The sequence below is a fragment of the Galleria mellonella genome, unplaced genomic scaffold (assembly GCF_026898425.1).
Source record: "Galleria mellonella isolate WM207_F2 unplaced genomic scaffold, CSIRO_AGI_GalMel_v1 utg44, whole genome shotgun sequence".
Classification (NCBI taxonomy): Eukaryota; Metazoa; Arthropoda; class Insecta; order Lepidoptera; family Pyralidae; genus Galleria; species Galleria mellonella.
The window spans coordinates 3,237,826-3,257,873 of NW_026442100.1; the positions used below are offsets into that span (position 1 = coordinate 3,237,826).

The 20,048-nt window shown below is 37.2% G+C and overlaps 2 protein-coding genes across 12 annotated transcripts in view; one reads left to right on the forward strand and one right to left on the reverse strand.

Moving 5' to 3' along the window:
- The window catches only part of LOC113518775 (cubilin), a 146,385-nt gene extending 142,214 nt beyond the window's left edge, over positions 1 to 4,171 (forward strand). For 2 of the 3 annotated variants that reach the window (XM_026903757.3, XM_052898507.1), the window contains one exon: positions 3,954 to 4,171. In XM_026903757.3, coding sequence (XP_026759558.2) covers positions 3,954 to 4,156 — 203 coding nt within the window. In that variant the 3' untranslated portion in view covers positions 4,157 to 4,171. Of the gene's footprint in view, positions 1 to 2,312; positions 2,405 to 3,953 lie in introns of all 3 variants that reach the window. The other variant, XM_052898508.1, reaches the window with a different exon arrangement.
- Positions 4,172 to 6,503: 2,332 nt separating this feature from the next.
- LOC113518945 (heterogeneous nuclear ribonucleoprotein Q) overlaps positions 6,504 to 20,048 on the reverse strand; it is a 36,753-nt gene continuing 23,208 nt past the window's right edge. For 5 of the 9 annotated variants that reach the window (XM_052898469.1, XM_052898466.1, XM_052898468.1 and 2 more), the window contains 5 exons: positions 19,428 to 19,573; positions 18,240 to 18,334; positions 15,777 to 15,919; positions 11,068 to 11,224; positions 6,504 to 7,644 (listed from right to left, as the gene is read on the reverse strand). In XM_052898469.1, the coding sequence (XP_052754429.1) occupies positions 7,529 to 7,644; positions 11,068 to 11,224; positions 15,777 to 15,919; positions 18,240 to 18,334; positions 19,428 to 19,573 (657 nt within the window). In that variant the 3' untranslated portion in view covers positions 6,504 to 7,528. Of the gene's footprint in view, positions 7,645 to 11,067; positions 11,225 to 14,897; positions 15,018 to 15,776; positions 15,920 to 18,239; positions 18,335 to 19,427; positions 19,574 to 20,048 lie in introns of those variants that run through there. The other 4 variants (XM_052898470.1, XM_052898472.1, XM_031907129.2 and 1 more) reach the window with 4 other exon arrangements.

Consider the following 20,048-nt stretch of genomic DNA (forward strand, 5'->3'; position numbering starts at 1 on the left):
CATCTACGGAGACGATTCGGTTGAGGGCTTCGATCGTTAATCTCAGAGTTCTCAAACCAACGAAAAGGTATAGATAAATTAGTACACGGTAATAGGAAAGGCACAAAACAATATTGAAAGTAATTATATGCACTTACACATACATTTACACGAAAACTGTGGACGTTGCTTGAAAAATGTTCAAAATAGAATTCCACATTATGAACTACCACAAAATAGATACATCTGATATCTTTAACATTAAAATTAATATGCATTATTATGACATACATTAATGTATGATATCTTGAAACAACACAATTTATTTATCTCAACAAAGTTAAAAAATACACAACTTTTTTTTCAATCTTTAAACCAACGTTACGACGTTATCTATACTTTTTGTTGGCCTTATTCATTAATAACCAGATGCACAATGAGCTACCAAAATACTTAATAATACTTGAAAAAACAAATACTATTCTGAAACAGTACCGAAACGTAGTTGGCTGTCTATCCCAGTCCTGGTTTCGTCATTGCTATTAAAATATGTTTATTGTCACATCCTAATAAGCTTGAGATATCTAGTTATTAATGATCGATGATTGCGCAGCTTTCGGATTAGAATGTGTCATTGTAATTATTGTTTTAATTTATTCATAGCATAGTGCTTTGTGTTGATAAATAAAAAAATATAATGTAATTAATAACTTACATTTTTATAGTAAGTGATGAAATAACGACATATCTCACTAAAATCTCTCTGATTTGCAACAAAATTTCGGAAAAAAAATACTATAACTGCGCTCTCGTCGCTTTGACTTTTTTGATGCTTTCCATCAGTGCTGAATGGAGCTCCACTTATATTCTAAATATAATAATAATGACATTACATAATGTCCAATTGATTCATAGAGTGTCTATCGGCTTTTTGAATTTGTTCTTTATGTTTTTACAGTATAAATTGACAAATATAAAAAAATACCAGACGTGTCTGTTCAAAAATTCTATGTACATTGATGATATTTTCTGGTGTACTTTTTAATGTCAGTAACTTACATTACATATCGAATGAAATATGTCATATTGATGTTTTTTTTCTCTTAGGTGTTGTATTTCAAACGATACTTGTTTGAAGTATTTGTTAAAGGTTTTCCTCGACTCCACAGCTAGAGTCGAGGGCTTAGTATCTAATGGTTTTCCAAATTGATTCCGAGAACACTGTATTATATACAATTGGCACTGCACTCTGCATTTCCACTTAATATTGTATCTACACTATTGCATTTTGTCGCATTATAGGGAATTAAATATGTCTATAAATTCTAATTAAAATAATGTAGCTTGTTGAATACGTATATGGAGTAAGCAGTACATTCAAGCGTTTCTTTCCAAAGTACCGCTCTTAAAATGCTTTATATATTTAACATTGTACTAAGTTGCTAAGGAAGCTTATCATATACATTCGCTACTGCTTACTCCTGCTTTTGTCTTCTATTGTTGTAAAACATTGTATTAAAACACTGTAGATCTAATAACTAATAATCTTTATAAAATGAATAATGTTATGTTCACTATATTTAACTTTTCAATTTACTATTGATGGTTCAATGCAATCTTTGTCTCAAAGGATAGTACTGTGTGTAACTTTAGGGCGATATAGTATAGTAAACAATTTAAAATGAGAAACATATTAATTATTGTTGGTGAAATTAGCAGAATATATTGACTATGTTGCAAGATTACTGATCTTTTTATTTACTTACTGCATCCTTTCTAAAGTATTCTAAACATCAAATAAAAATGTTTTAAACTTTCCATATAAAATCATTCTTACATCCACGAATTCCACTTGAATCGTATAATCTGTTCCTTTACTCTTGGTCTTTCTGCAATACTGTGATGACTCAGGAGAGTTCAAGTGTAATGTTTTACCCAAATCTAATATTAATTTCTGTTGCGCAGATAAAAGCATTTCTAGTAGTTTCCTTGATATCTATTAACATTTTGATTCCATTGGACGAAGCTTGCATTGAGTCATCGCACTATGGGGCCCGGGGAATCGCGGCTGCTCGTTTCACATAAATTTTTGTTTAAAAGCACTTTCTGATTAAATTGTATACAAATTATCTATTAATATTAGATAATTTTTAATAAGCGAATTCAAGAGATGCAATTGATCTTTCAAATTCTGTTACGATTTTAAATTAAAAGTGGAATAATGTCTATTGTGTTGCGAAAGGCAACCGGTGTTATGTAGTGATAATGATAAAATCGGAAAGTGCTTGCGGCGCGGTCGCCCCGGGCCGGTGCTGACGCGGCGGTGTGCGCAGGCGGAGCGGCGCCGGGCCGCGTGGCGCCGCGCGCCGCGCTCGTCGTCCTCTCGCTTGTGCTCGCCGCCCCGCACTGACCGGGCGCTGCACACGTGAGTCTATACATACACCCCACCCTCCACCACCCCTCGCCCTCCGCCTCTCACACCCTGACATCAGTTTCCTGCTTTTCATGCTCACGCGCTTTTGCAATTTGCATCCGCAACGTTTGCTGACAATTCTTTTATTAGACTCAGATTATATTTCGAACCACTAAATTCTTTAACTAATATTGTTGCGAATGCAAAATCTTCAAAAAAAAGTAAACCAGTAGGTTTTGTTTGGCGTATAATAAAAATATGCCCGCCAAAATTCGATGTAATATTCAAATATCCGGATCAAAGGACCAACAAGTTGCATTCGATTCGAAGAAAAATTCTGTCCTCTTTACCTTCAGAATTCATTTATTACCGTGTCTTATTTTATATCTACAGCTATTTTGTTGCTTTGTGGATGTCTTCTTTCTTAGAATATCGTTACATGTCACTAGATGGCAACTAAATGCATTTTATAATACGTTGAACAAGATAGAAGACATCTACTTATGACATTTTTGCTTGAAGCTATTATTTCATCACGCATTACATAACGCTTCATGGATCTAAACAATGTCGATAAAATCATTAGTATTGCATGTTGTAAAAAGTTTTTAAACATAAATATATAACTAAGTATCACTAAACATAAAGAAAACGTTAAAATTGAAACTAAGCTTTACAAAATTCAATAATCCTTAAAAATGGCATTACAGGCATCCATTTGTATTTAAAAATTGCTGGTTATTGGTAGATAGAAGAAATCTAAGACAAGAATTTGAGCTAGGTATTATTTTTTGGTTTAATTTCGAATTTAAGTTTTATATATTCTAATTTTCGCTATTTTTATACATACACAGTAGAAAATTTTTACTACCTACCTATTTATATAGTTTAAAAATGCTTAATTACTCATTGAATTTTGTAAAGTGAGCCTTTTAAGGTCATAAATAAACAAGACCTTTGATCAAAGTAGTAAATTGGACTCTGAGTTGTGTATGTTTTGGACTAGTACCATCACACCGACATAAAGTGCAAGGTGTTCCGGAATATAACCATCACGAGTCGAGGCACCAAGCACCGTAGATAGACTAAAAGCACAGTTATTGAGGCGATTAATACATGTAGCGGTGCAGCGTCCCGCTGTTATGTGCTTTTCTTGGCGGATTACATATAGAAGAACAAACTTTTAAATCGCTCCCGTCATCGCACCGCTTCGTGTCTTAAGTTTGTTCTGGGTACTCTGTATGTAAACCATCGAATATTTGCATACGACGGCGTGGCCTCGTACCACTTCATGTGTTTAGCCTCTTCGTACGAGGGTCGATGGTGAAGGTGAAATCACAGAATGCACAACTGCACATAGTGCCTACGAGATTCACATCATCGTACAACGTGCGTTTTGTACCATCACGTTTTTGCTGCGACCCGCGTGCGAACGCATCATCTGGTACACTTTGTCGAGAATGGAATGTGGAAAGTAACGCACTGCTCGGAATCGCACTCGCTCACCCGGGGAGCGGCGGCGCTGGCCAGCGAAATAGGGTGAGGTGTGTGACGATGACAGGCGGCAGCGGCGCAGCGGTAGCGGGCGCGGGCTGGGGCGGCGCGTGGTGGCTGGCGGCGGCGGGCGGCGCGACGGGCTGCGCGGCGCTGGGCGCGTGGTGCCGGCGGCGGCGCCGCGCGCGGCCGCGGGCGCCGCCGCCGCCGCCGCGGCCGCCGCCTCGCGCGCTCGCCGCCCGCCTCGCCGCGCCGCAGGACACCGTATGACGACGCGCCGGCGCCGGCGCCGGCCCGCGTCGCTCTTTGCACCACATAGTTAAATACACCACTTTAATGTAACAACGCCTTTTATTGTAACGTTCCCAAAATTGTTTCCAACGAGAATTGTTTTTACCTTTAACATGAAAAAATTAAAGTAAATCTTCATACCGTCATTTTCTGTAAAGTCTAATTAAAATTGAGTGTCCATCTGTTTTATGTCGTACAATTTTATAATTAATTTATTGAGATAGTTTTATATAGATTTTTTGGGTTCGATTTGAATGTTATGGCAAGTACAAAATAAGCAGATAATGTTATTATGTTGCATATAATGTTTGACAAGCCGACGGCCTACCTGATGAAAAATATTAACCGTCGCCGATAGACATGAATAGCATCATGGCCAGTACGTAATATGTTATACTAAGTCTATGGTCATTACAGAGTATATTGTAATGCCATAGACTTAATATAACGTACTACATATTGGCTATGATACTTCACATGCGTTGCCATACCTGAAAACTATTCATTTTATTTCAAGGACTGTCAGAGTATCTGAGTAGTAGTTTCCCTTTTTCAACTGACTTCAAAAAGAAAGAGGTTCTCAATTCGATAAATTTTTTTATGTTTGTTACGTCATATCTTTGTTAGTTAAAAACCTATATTAGATTTTTTTATCTGAAAAGATGTACTTACATGTTAGTCTCATAGAAACTTTATAAAGTCGATACAGTAGTTTAGTTTTGACATCAATCGCTTTTGAAGTCAGTTTTTTTGTGGAACACAAATTATTATTTATACCTTCATAATCTATAAAAATTTTGTTCTCAAGAATGGCAATCTTTGAGGAGTAGTACCATGGGTATCATAGTACATGTATTATGGTATCCATTGTGCTGTTCATATCTATAAGCGACGGTTATTACCTACTTTCAATCACAACCCGTCAGTTTGCAGTGCTACGTGTCATAAAAGAACCAGTGTTCTTTTTTAATATTTTATACTGAGTCTATGGTTTATACAGCTGATGGAAAGTGGTAACAGTCGTCTATAAATATGAGCAGTACCACGGACATAACAGAGTATATGGTACTGTTTCGCCTATGATACCCCCATACGTTGCCAATATTGAGGACACGTGTTATTCTTCTGTACCCTGTAAATTCACTGTCATATCCCACCCTTTAAACCGAAACACAGCCACGCAAACAACTGCTTCACGATTGGAACACAAATTGGACAGAGGTGCCTAAACGAACGACTTTTATACAGTTTCCCTCTGGTGGTTTCTGTACTTTTTACTGTATATAGTCTATGATTTTATACAATATTTCAGTACTTTATACTGAGTCTGTAGTTTTATACAGTACTTTATACTGAGTCTGTAGTTTTATACAGTATTTTAGTACTTTATACCGAGTCTATGGTTTTATACAGTATTTTAGTACTTTATATCGAGTTTATGGTTTAAAACAATATTTAAGTACTTTATACTGAGTTTATGGATTTATACAATATTTTATTACTTTATAATGAGTCTATGGTTCTATACAATAAATTTTCAATTTAAATTAATTGTCGCTAAGTCACCCAAATTTGTGGAAAGTAAGAAAATTGAGTTGATCACGAAAAGTTATTAATCAAAACCTCAATTCTGACCTTTTCGTGTTTCAGATCAGAGGCTATATATGGGTATTTGTCTATGGGTATATTTCTACATGGATATTTGTGTTAGATTTAGTGAGGTTTTTAACGTGTTTACATGATTGTTTAGGCGAGACATATCAGTGCACAAAATTGCAGGGTACAAAGGAAATAGGCCTAGTCCTCAGGAAAACAAACGCTTCTCTCTACTAATGTATTCTGTGATATCTATAATGCCGGTCAAGTATTGACGATGGTTACTATTTTCCATTAGGTATGCCAACGGATTGTCAAGCTAAATTGTAGATAGGATCAATGATATAAGTACAGAGGTTTTAAACTCAAAACTTCTGTGAGATAGTGGAATACATTGATTTGCGAATACAGGGTTTGATTCTCGGACAGGTCAACTTAATAAATATGCGCTTTTCTTCTTGTTCGGAAGTAACTGGCTAATTTAGTACTAAACACTTTTAATTGTGCCAAGAAGGCATACCCGTTGAACAATGAGAAAGCATTTTTAGTAGTTTTTCTCATGGTCCTACCAACTATTTTGAAGAACTTTGATATTGTACGATTTAAACTGTCCTAATAACAGTGATTTACTAAATTTCACGAATTTGAACTTTAAACTAATTAAAAATAATGATACAATAAATTTCGTGAAATGTAGAGTTTAGGAGTAATAAAAAAGGAAACAAATAGATAATAAGGCAAACACAGTTTTGCAAATTTATTCCACATATTAAACTGATACAAGTTTGATACAAGTCACGAGTTCTAACAGTATGGACATGCTATGTGGTCGAAATACAAAAAATGTTTAGTAGAGCGATAATAAACATACAGAAATCCTGACTTTACAATACTACTTCTTCACACTAATGTATTTTAAAGGGAAATATGTAATAAAAAATAAAGCAAAAAACTAAAGCACGAACAAATCGGGAAATGTTGTCGATTACAGTTACTGAGTGGGGTGTCCGTTCGGTTCGGTTGGCCGTCGTCGCGTCAGTCAGCTGGTCATGGTGCACCCTTGACTAGCGGCGCCTAAGAAACGTGATCGTCCTGTTGGTGGTTCTATTTTAGCCGTACCTAATTGTCAGAGTTCATTATATTAATTCATAACCTCATGTAACCTAAGTTGTAAGTGTGTCAAAAAACAACAGTCAAACTCCTTACAATATAATAATTACTGCTAAAATACACATCACATCGCAAAATGCGTTCTCAGGAATAAAATATATTGAATAACATGTATTAAAAAAAAACAGACAGTCGATGGGTCCCCGACCCGAGCGCGCGACCGCAAACAGGCAACCGCGGCCGCGCGCCCTCCACATAATAAAGTATATATTAAATAATATATACGGCTAATACGACAGAGAAAACATAAGCATAACGGGAAACTTACATTCGAAACATTTCATAACGTCCTACTTTAAGATTTTTATGGAATCGATGCGATACAAAATCGAAAACTTGAAAATCAAATAAAAAAAAACACATATATAGAAAAAAGTAGAGCGATCCCCTCGGTACAGAGCGGGGACCGGCCGTAGACGAGACCGCGGGCCGCGGGCGCTCGCGTCGCCGGCGGACCTCCCCTGCGCAGCTTGTAGTGTCTCCGGGGCAGGGGCGCGGCGGGCGCGGGCTGGCGGCGGCGGCGGCGGCGGCGGCGGCGGCGGCGGCGGCGGCGGCGGCGGGGCGCGGCGGCGGCGGCGGCGGACACTAGCTCGCGCAGCTCGTCGCCTCGCCCCAGCCGCACGCGGCAGCCGCCGCCGCGCCTAGCCGTCGCTTCGTCTCCCCCCCTTGGTTCTGGTGACCCCCGTCGTATTTACGTTTGCCTGGAACGCACCGAACGCGTCTCAAACGTATTCCACATAGTACGATACACGGAGTGAGAAAAGGACAGGCGATGAAGTGTCTTAAATAACAATGCTAGTAAATTTTACACAAAGTGAATATTGCTTCTAAATATGTTAACTACATAAAAAAAAGCTGTTCGAAGTTAAATACTGTATCAATTCTGATGTGCCAATTTGGCTTCGACAGGATAGATATTAATAAACATAAGTTCCGAAATTCTTCTTAAGCCACCAAATTCATCATAGATATTTGACTCTTATCGATTGGTACTAATTAAATAAAGAACTTTTTTCCTGTCTCATTTCGATTTACCGTTGATGTAAGGGAAAAATTAAAACGCTATCCAAAAATTTACACTATATATGTACAAGCAACATTTTCTTTGAGTAAGAAACATTCTGTTTCCACCACTGTCATTTTCTCACCCTGGTCATTTACACGTCGCTGAGAAATTAAAATGAAACAACCCTAAAACTTCATGAATGATCAATTTCATTGAATGAATTAATTACAGCTACAAGGTCTGCCACAAACTTTCATCGTGCACAATGAGCCTAGAAAACATGGGACTCACTTCGATCAACCCCGTGAATTAAAGTTTGTGGTAGCCCTAAGGGTAAGGACATGATGACATAGGTGCTGGATAGGACGGGAGTGGAATATTTACCGATAGTATAAAGAATCACAATCCAGATTACACGCAAACCATCAAACATGCTGAAAAAGAAGAATTAAGAATATTTATCAGATTTTATCAAGTTTTTATTAGTGCGTCAACCGAGAGAGAGTCCAATGTTTTCCATTTTCATAATTTTGAATTTTGTTTTACCTCGCCTCCAAGTTAGGACGGCAGATTCAATAATTGGTTTACTTTACTACTATTATATACTGATAATAATAAACGTTTATGTATAAGTCCAGTCACACATTTAAAATTATGAAAGAAAAAAAAAATTATACACATGTGTGCAACACAAAAAGGCCATAGATAATATTATTGACCTAGACTCATCAACTATCAAATTTTGAATACACATTAAGGTGATGATAGAAGAAATAATAATTTCTTATTATTTTTTAAATAAAATTTGAGTGCTTTTCAGCACAAGCTCACGAGATAAAGCACCCATTATCAAATAATGTCTATTTACTATAGAAATTAAGAAATAGGAACATTATTTAGAATTTTAACTCATAAAATATTGTAACTACAATAATTGAATATTAGAAATCGAGAACACATGCTCTTCCAATAAAAAAAAGGCGCGTCAAATTTATTATTGTTTTTATTGAATTTGCAGGAGTGTTAATTCAACCTGGATATTTATTTTTATGATACTAGTCTAATATCCTGGTAATAATTTTCAGGAAATATTACATACATCAAGTACAGCAAGTACATACATCAATGTGTAATAGCGGATTCGTGATAGGAAAGGAAGATTTTTGGATAATTATATTAACAGCTGAGAAGTAGGGTTAAAAAAAAGGAATCATTGTATATTGAAACCTGTAGAAGAGACTAAAAATGAATGGAAATTGAACGGTGATTTTGTTTGCGCTATTGATTTACTGGCGAGGTACCAGTGTAGGATTACAGGTAAAGAAGCCAGTTAGTTTATCGTGACAAATTTACCAGGAATTTACCACAACGGTTTCGAATGGAGCCGCGTATAGCGTAGTGACCTAACATAACATACATAGAATATACTGGGGGAAAGGAACTGTTAGTAATAGGGCCCCGCTGCTGGCTATATGCCCCACCCCCCTCCCTCGGAAACCATCATGCTGGATTCCAGGTATATTCATCACGATGGGTTAACTAACCTGCCTTTTCATTCTCACTTGTGATCCCTAACTGGTGCCTCACCAGTGTATACCGTTAGCGTAGGCGGTATTGCCATTCCATTATCATCCATTAAAAATAAAAAATAAAAAGAATATATTGTTAGCAATAAGGCTGTTTCTTTTTAATAGATGAAGACGAAATCGTGTCAGTTGGCCAATTGTGGCCAATTTATCGATGGTTTTCAGTGGGTATTCCATGGAGGTCGGTCTGATAAAGTTTATTGCTATGCAATGAGAGATAACCTCTTCATTACTAATAATCTCTTCGCCACAAATCCCCCAGGACTGTTAGTTCCCGTTATTAAAAATCCGTTTTATAAGTGATGGCTCTGTCTAGAAAGTGGATGAACATTTTAGTAGTAGGGGGGAAAGGGACTGTTGGCAATGGAGTTTGACAGCACCGTTGCTAGCAATATGCTCTATTAGGTCGACCTCCACGTGGTTCCCCCTGGAAACCATCGTAAACAATTCTTGTTGTATTCGTCACGATGGGCTAACTGGCCTGCTTCATTCTCACCTATCATCCTTCACTGTTTTCCCGCCAGTGTATACCGATAGCACAGGTGGAGTTACCATTCCATTATCACCGATTAAAAAAAATCTCAGTAGCTGGGGAGAGAACTGTATTGTTGGATAGTAACGACTAAAGGAACCAAAACCAATATCAACAATATGGGGAATACTCAGAGATAGGTTGATCTCCACGCAGTTCTCTTTGGATACCATTATGGTTCGTTCTTGGTGAATTCGTCACGATGGGCCAACTTGACCTAACTGTATCGTCACTTATCATCCCTCACTGGAGATCTGCTAGCGTGAATACCAATAGCGCAAGTGGGATTACCGTTCTATATTCATCTTTTTACAAACTCATCATTATTATTATTGGCACTGTAAGATCTATTGTTGCAAAACTGTAATGTTGTCATAAATAAATAAAAAAAATCTCAGTAGCCAGTGTAGAATGAGCGAGTGATAAACTCAATGTAACTGCATCTTCATCTATCATTTTTAATCGGTACTCTTACCGTACCGTTCTAATTTTACTACCGCTGGGAAGCTTGTGACAAAATAATGTATATTAAGACGTTAAAAATAAAATACAGTGATAGTTTACCTAAATATTACTCTGGTAAATATATCTATAGGTAAATTATGGAGACTTTGTACAAAAGTCGTTTGCTTGGGCAGAGGTGCCCATCGTGTTTCAACCGTGAAGCAGTTGTGCTTGCATGACTGTGTTTCGGTTTGAAGGGTGGGATATGGCAGTGAATTTACAGGGTGCAGGGGCATAACACTTGAGTCCTCAGAAATGGCAACGCACTGGGAATATCATGGGCGAAACAGTACACTCTGTTATGTGCATGGCACTGCTCATGTCTATAGGCGACGATTACCACTTCCCGTCAGCTTGTTTGTGTGCAACGTGTGTGCAGCGTGTGAGCAAGTGGTACTGCTCACGTCTATAGGTGAGGGTTACCACTTTCCGTCAGTTTGTTTGTGTGTAGCGTGTGTAGCGTGTGTAGCGGGTGTGGCTGGTGCGCCGCACTGACCTGGTAAACTTGGCTTGGCGCGGGGGTTGCCACGCATGGCGCTGGGCGTGCGGCGGCCACGCGCGGCGCGCCGCGCACCACCACGGCAGCCAGCCGCGGCCGGCGCCGCCGCCCCGCGCCGCGCCCACCGCGCGCCCGTCCCACATGACCCAGCCCCCTGCGGCACACCACGCACTCACTCCGCGCCCCGCCACTCACCAGCCGCCGTCACCCGCCGCCACTCACCGCCACTCGCCGCCCGCGCTCCGGTTATCGACAACGCTATCCCTTCATTCGACGCGGTCTATGCACACGATGCATTTAGGCCAGAGACAAAACTCCCCTCAGTGCAAGTCTCGTACTTACTTGCGCAGCACGTAATGTGCTTCGTAGCATGCAGTTCTACAAATCACATGTTTTGTGCAAGTAGATATTTTTATATTTTTATCTGAATTAAAATTTAAATTGAAAATTATTTTTTTTTTTAACAATTAAAACAAGACAAAAAAACATTAAAATTTTGTCTGACCAATTATGTTTTGTGGAACTAGATCTCTAGTCTGCATAGGGAGTCACAGTGACATGTTTTATGCAATTAGTGTTTTCATTAACGATTATAAATATTTGCAAATTGCGCGATTGTCGATTGAAAGGATATCCTATCGATAAATCGGGACGCGGTCTCAATGAGTTATTAGTCAATGATTTCTAATATTTAAAGTAATTTTATATCATTGACTAAAAACATTAAAGTAACAGTCTGGGTTGCACCACACATATAAGAATAACTATTAACCAATCGCCGCTCAAATAGCGATAGATAGGCCACCTATGATAACAAGTGCACGCACGTCTGTGTGTAAAAAAATAGTCCAACGAATAGAAGATAAGACTACTGTTTCTTATTGGATATCTACTAAGGTTATCGTTATATTGAAATGTAATAGTATATACATATTACAATGGCTAGGATTTGTTATTTTTAACATAATAAAATTGTAACTAGAACTTGTGTCTGTATATTTAAGAAAAAATAATATAAGTATAATAATAATATAAAAATATTAAAAGAGCAATAGCCAAAAACCAAAAACAATAATAATACTTTCCACTATTTTAAATTATTCTATTAGAAATAAAATAAACTAAATCATATGTATAAATAGCTATAGTAATTATGAGGAGATATTTGATTGTAATGAATAAACTCAACTACAGAACTGATTTAAAAAATTCAACAATAGAAGCTACATTGTCAGCGAGCACATAGTTTATGTTATCTCTATCCATCTGCCCGTGCGAAGCCGGGGCGGATTATTAGTTGTTCATAAAAAAAAAAAATAAGTAATGAAACTAAATATTTCTACAAGAAACTGTAATTAGTAAATTGTTACGAGTCTAATCAAAAACAATTTAATTTCAAAACGTATTAATTCAAAGACTATAATAGATATAAAATATTATATCTACCCACAATTAATTTTACTTAAATATTATATGGTTAAATTAACGCTTTTATCTTTTTTTGTAAGATATATATATATATATATATATATATATATATATATATATATATATATATATATATATATATATATATATATATATATATATATATATATATAGCGTTAATTTAACATATCATATTTAAGTCAAATTAATATATATATATGGCAACACTGTTATGTCTATATAAGTGGGGTTAAATATATATGTGTGTGACTAAGAAATATCATGCCATTTCAGTCACACACACAATTATATAATTAATTCTAATCGTACACTTGAGAATTTTGAAGGCAGTGCAACCCAAACATATACTGACGAGCAAGTAACTTGTACGCAAGATACAATAAATTCTAGTAACTTGCCAGCAAGTTATTTGTCTAACCAAGAAACGATACAGAATGGCGGTGCAACGGTGGCGTTCGAGTCGTCCGGGCCATTTGTCACAATATTTACATATTATAGAAATTTATACATCTAATACGAAAATATAAATTATTATATTAACATTAGCCTCAGTCGTTGTTTACCTATTCATAGACAAGAATACAAAATGTATAGAATTATAACATAATGATACAAGACTACAATACACGACTCGATTCGAGACATTATAAGATTTATTAGATTTGAAAACTGTCACTGATTCGATATTGTAATTCAATAACCATAGATTTAACATAAATATAAATGAAAAACAACAGTTTTGGAATTTAGAGCCTAAACTGGAATTAAGAGTGTAAACTCCAAAATTGTCTTTATGTTATTACAGTATATGTATAGGTAGATATTAATCTATGGAATTCTCGAATAGTAACAGTGCATTGAACGAATGAGACTAAAAACAACAGTATTTCATTAGTTACGTTCGATTTCTGTTCCGATTATTTGCAGTCTTCTGGCGCTTATCCACCAAGAGTAATCGCGTATAATGTAGCATTCTGAAACAGCACGTTTCTGAATACGGTGCCGTCAATACGCACCTTTTACTGCAGGCTTACTTACTTACATTGGATATATTTTTATTCTCAAATCTCCAATACACTTTCGGCAAATATATTTTTTATTTTCGAATTTATAATGCAAACACTTAGTTAAGACTATTCGTTTCTATGTGAATAAATTACTTATACTAACATGCAGAAAACAAAAAAAAAAAAAAAAAAAAAAAAAGATTATGATTCTACTAAAGGCAAAATACTGACAATTGATAAAATCAGTCATTGATGATTGTTGATTGGCGACATTCATCATAGTCGGCTATCGCTATGTTAATGTTACATTCATACTAGAATCCGACCTAAAAATATATATTGTAATGTTAATGTACTTTATATAGCGTCTGCCATACTTATGTCTTACAATACTGGATTTTTCAATAAGGGTCATATCGGTGATTGTACGAATGTGAACATCTTTACATTACATTACATTATGTTACATTCATATTGTGTAGGTCAGTAGCCAGCTTAAAGATAGCATTAAACGGCATTGTAGCTATTTTCGAATTATTTATATAACAGAAATCGATCATAACTAGTTCATTTAGTAAGACGAATAAATTTTGAAAATTATTGAATTTCAGTCAATAAATTCTCGTCTTACTAGATTTATTGGACAGAATAAACATGCAAAACAGATGTCGCAATGCATATCAATATAATGCTGTAATACTATAACTATAGTTACTAATCAAAATTATGTATGTAAAAATGTAAGTTACAGATTTATTTTTTATGTAAACACGTGGCATAGTTTTCATTAAGATTAATAAAGTACTACTAATCCCAATACACAAATAAATATACTACGTTAATTAAAAAAAAAAAAAGAAACAATCAGGTACCTAAAAGCTTTCTAAATCGACGCGTATCATACTCAAGGCATAGTAACGTTTAATTATATAATTCGTTGTACATAATTATATAGTAAATATTCAACATTTACTACATTAAACTATAAAGAGATACTACGATGGATCTAAAGCTAACGTCTGACTTAATTATTTAATGTAATGTTACATTCGCAACGAGGTTGTAAGTTATAGCGTTAACCTAATACTAGATTCACACTATAACGTCAATCACACGTTCTCGGTCGGATAAAATATTATCACGTAATAAACAAATGTATTCCATACTATTTGTAATATTCCAGTCATGATAAATCACGAAGTGTTTCTACTTAATAATATTTTACCAAGCCGGGATTGGACCGAGAACTGTGATCGATTTTACGATGTGAATCTAGCCTTATAGTTCGCCTAGATGAATGCTCATATTGTAATGTTACATTACATTCAAATATTGTAGGTCAGTACCCAGCTTAATAGTTCTATGTACATCTAAAAGAAACATACACTAATAATACAATGACGACCAATTAACGTATCGGTGCAACGGTACCTGAATGCCTCCGGTTAGATCGTAGTAAAGCGAGTTGGGCCCGAGACCGAGCTCATCGTCCTGAGTGAGGCATTTACCAAGCGGGTCAGTAAGTCTTCTTAACATATTCTCTACCTCGTTGCAACAACGAGAAATGTTACAAGTTAGCGTTCCAAGCGTCGGATAATATTGTCGTGCGGGGTGGCGGAGCTCCGAGCGTGATAGGTTAGTAGTAAAGCAAAGCGAAGCGCTACATGGTTGGTGGGCATGCGAGCGATATGATATCAAGCGGTATTAACGTGAAATGGCAACTGAAAACAACAGGTACAGGGGAGCTACTGCGAAAACTCAAACTCGCCTTCGACAAAAGTCAACACTACGCTAGTCTCCGACCAGTGGGAATTCGAGATACAAAAGGCGCCAGTTTTGACAGTAGGGCCCCGTGTCAGAGACGGGCATGTTAGTCGGAGTGGCCTCAGCCATATAGACCTGATGGTGAGATCGGCCGACCAGCCACCCCGCGCCCTCTACACTTTTCCCGGCAATCAGTGACAAATCCGAGGCTGCGGCGGCGGCGCGGTGCGGTCGCGAGCGGTCGCGAGCGGTCAGTAGCGGCAGCGCCGCGCCGCCCCGCCCGCCGCTACAATCACCACCGTCAGGCCTACACACTACCGTCTTTACCGAGTCACTAACTCCATTCGTGGATGGGATTAAACAAAAAAAAAAAACAGTAGATGAAAAAATTTGGCAAATCAAAAAACCGAAAGAACAATGATGAGTACAGCGACTAGTGACTAGTAAAAAAGAGTGATAACATTAGTGAGTGTGTGTGGGACCCACCGGTTGCGCTCTGTTCGGAGGCTGGCGGACGGCGGACGGTTGCGGTGGCCCCGCGTAATCAAAATAGAACTCATCGTACCGGTAAAATGGCTCATTGTAGCCACCTCGGTAATCACCGTACCCGTAATAGTCGTAATCATAATCTATAAACACACAACACAGGCCTTTTAGAGGCTAAGCTAAACTATCGCTAACTTAAATCTACCGTATGGCGGCTGGCGATTTGCGAGCCTCCACGCACTCGTACCGGGAAAAGAGAACAGTTAACACATGCTATTTCACTTAACTGGGTATGGTACAGCACACGGGTTAACTCCAACACCTTAGCTTCCTCCCTTAGCTCACACACACGCGGCGCGCACGCCACGCGCCGAGCAACCAACATGCATCGTGTACGACTCGTCGTTCATGAAACATGCCGTCTTATGTCAGTGGAAATCGATTCGGAATTGCAAATGGATTTCGTAACCCACCACCCAAGCCTACATGTAATGAGAATTCTAGTCCGGTTGACTCGACAGCAATGTTAAATATGACAGTGTTACATGCATTGGAAAGTTTGTTATTTAATAAAAATGATGTCCTGTTTATTTGAAGCGTTTCCTGATAAACCTACCTCTCGAAGTTTCCTGTCGACACCATGCATTTACTTAAATTTAGCCCTTATTTTCTAGCCTAGTAATTATAGCGTTAGTGATACATTTTTGTGACCTCAACTATACACTTTAACCGCTGCTATTGAATATTAAGACATGTTATAATAACATTAAGGTGCATACTAAATTAAAAGAGCTATTTAAACGTTTCGTTCATCAAAAACGTGTTGATTACTAATAACAGATTTGATTGAGTAATCCGATGTTTATCTTAAATCCACAATTTCGACTATCAAACTGTATACTTCCAACTAATATTGCATTTATAATACTTGTATAATTTTATAACTTGATTACATCTGATCAACGGTTTATTCCTGGTTAGCACTAAAGGTAGTCCTTTAGTGTATGTTTTGTAATCAGGTAAAAAATGCGCACGAAACAGAGGGATTCTCAGTGTATAGTAGCGATCACATTTGTTAGTAGGGACAGTAGCAATGTGCGAGTGTGTGCGTGGAGTCCACACCGTGTTATATTACCTTTGTGTGCGTGAGACTTTGTGAGAGGTAGGTTGAGGGGGTCTAAAAGACAATTTACATATAAACAATTATTCCTTCCACCCATTTTTTTTATTTACTTTTATGTGTTTTGTGTTATTTAGCGGAGAATTTACGCGCTTTAATTTAGCCAACATGTATACAAGGTGAAAATAACGTCGTTAACATTATATTAAGGCACAATTTTTTCCCCAAAAATTAGGTCAATAAATGACAAAAAATTTTGAGCCTCCTATGCTACTTAGATACCCGAGTAAGAGCCTCAGCTCTTAAAATTTTTGATTACCATGTTTAAATTTTAGTATACAATATTTTTGATTGGGAATAAGACAATAGAATTCATATTCAAACTTTTTTTTTTAATAATATGTTTTACCGCTCTGGATACAAATTCAAACTCATCTGTATTAAGTGTTGCCATTTTATTGCATTATACTTTTTAGAATTTTACATAGAAATGTGGCATGCAACAATACGAAAAGTTATTACATTATTAACTGTTTGACTGTAGCTACTTGGGAAGAGTGAATAAATTAATAAATGAGTATATTTTCATTTGCATTAGAATGCGGCGGTGTATTAATGTGTGCGTGTGTTAATTGCGAGCGTGCCGTACTAACCGTAGTGTCTAAGATTTTTTTTTATGTAAAACAACGGAAAAAATATTGGGGGTGGGGGAGAGCGAGCTTTGGTACACCTGATGGTAAGTGATTACCGCTGCCCATATGTAGTGTAGAATGCTGTGTGTGTAGGTATCCGTGTAGGTGCGTGTCTGCGGTGTCACCAAGAAGCTTGGACCAAATGGAGACTGTACTATGTGTACCAAATTGAAGCAAATAAATCTAGTCTAAGACTCGCATTGACATCACTTCAATTGAACAATACGAGAATTAAAAGATACTTGTAATATAATTAACAATGATATTGGATTTTTAGGTTACTAATTAATTTATTCGCATCAGATTTGCTTATGTTCGTTTTGTAATCTCCATTTGATTTTAAGAGATCTGTAGACGGTCAAGCGACTTAAATAAAGCACGTAAAATTATTTGATTATATTAGAGTATTTCTTAAACACATGATGGTTTAATTCAAATAAACACTAGAAAAGATAAATACCAAATAATTCCGGACAAAATCGTCATGCTTGATTGAAGCCGTGTTACCATCTACAGATATCTTTAAGTGTATCGGTACCAATGGCGGTCACCGCTCGTGACGCGTGGTGTCCGTGTCCGTGTGCGTGTGTGTGTGCGTGCGTGTGCGTGCGTGTGCGTGCGTGTACGTGCGGTGTGCGTGCGGGTACTGACCGTAGTCGCCGCGCGCTTGCGGCGGACGCGGCGGCGGCTGCGGCGTGCGGCCGCGCAGTGCGCCGTGCACGGGCGAGCAGCTGCACCAATCAAATCTGACGGTTAATAGCCACACGTTAAGGTGCAGATAAGAGGACAAACGGCACAGAACAGTTACGACATTTTATTCCGTTTGATGGTGGCAAACATAGATACACCTCGTCTAGTAATAATTACAATTATGACAAAGGGCAGGTCTGATTGTAATCGGTTACAGTAGTCTATGGTCGTTTGATATCATGTAAACTCGATCCTGATGAATACTTAAGACTTTTCGCATTAATATTAAACAAAAATTAAATGGTAGATACATATAGTGATAAATACTCTTTAATGTTCCCTTAAAAAATTACAGTAGTACACTTGTCACATACAAGGGCAAGGAAATATAGAAATATTGCTTACTTGTTCTAACACCACCGTTAGTCGAAGTAATGATCAAATGTTTGTCAAGGTGGATAGATAAATTCTTAGTATTTGCCTACGTAGAGGGATGTATTTTTTTATGAAATTTAAAATGTCAAACAAGATAACGGCATATTTAATAGAAAACGGTAACCGTGGCCTATAGATATGAATAATACCATGAACATTGCCATCCCTAAGGGCTAAGGTGCTACATCTCCGTACTCTGTAATTTCACTGTGATATTCCACCTTTCATAAAACAAAACAGGATTTAAATTTGAAACAATATGTCGCCATTCTTGAGAACTAAGACGTTGTGCCTACATACCCTGTAATTATACGATCATATCCCCTCTCCCGACCCTTCAAACCGAAAGATAATGATGTACCAAGCTGGTCTTGTTTAATATTCGAGTATTTTGGTTATTGTTAGAAAAAAATCGAATCCTGATTCGAGTACAAGTATTCGAGAACTTGTATAAATTTCTTAAGCTTACTTTTAAAGAAGACAATAAACACTTATTAATTTAATAATTTTTTCTTTGATAATTAACGACAAAAAACTTTCGATTAGCACGAGTATTCGAGTACTGTAAACACTCGAAACTTGTACTCGAATCCCGTATATCGTTCCCTTATTATTAAATCCCGTATTAGTTACTATAGTTGATATAATCGAGTTCGCTTAACTCGGTACATCACTATCGGAACACAAGATATTTTAATTTGCCACAGCACGCACCCTCCGCGAACGTGCAGCGTTTGCATCATGCGCCGCTCGCGCGCCCGTAGTATTTCCTCCTTCTTCTTCTTGTCGGAGGGCGGCTTCGCTAGCGACACCTCCAGCCGCGCTCCGCCCATTTCCTTTCCGTCTAGCTCTTGCATAGCCTGGCGACAATTACGATGTCATGTACTTTTCTATTGTTTAATGGTCGAGGGATGGACAGTACCGTTTCTTTTAAAACATAACGAAAGCTTAACTGCGGTTGCTATTGCAATACCCCCCTTATGAGGGAGGCCTATGTCCAGCAGTGGACAGTTACCGGCTGATATATAAATAAAAAAAAAACTGCACAATTTTCTTAGAACCTTTGTATGTACAAATGCATTTAAATATTTTGTGAATATGTTACAACTGATTTTATGAGTCAATGACGTCACAATTCCATTTATATAATAGCAACAAGGGATAGTCGAGACAATTATTTACGTGATGCCAAAAGATCATTTTAGTATATTGGTACTAGCAGGGTTTTTCTTTTTCGTTATCAATAAAAAATTTAGAATTAGTTCAGTTAAGTTCTTTAGGTAAAAAAAAAAAAAAAAACTAATAAACAAATAGACCTAACGTTCTTTTATCAAA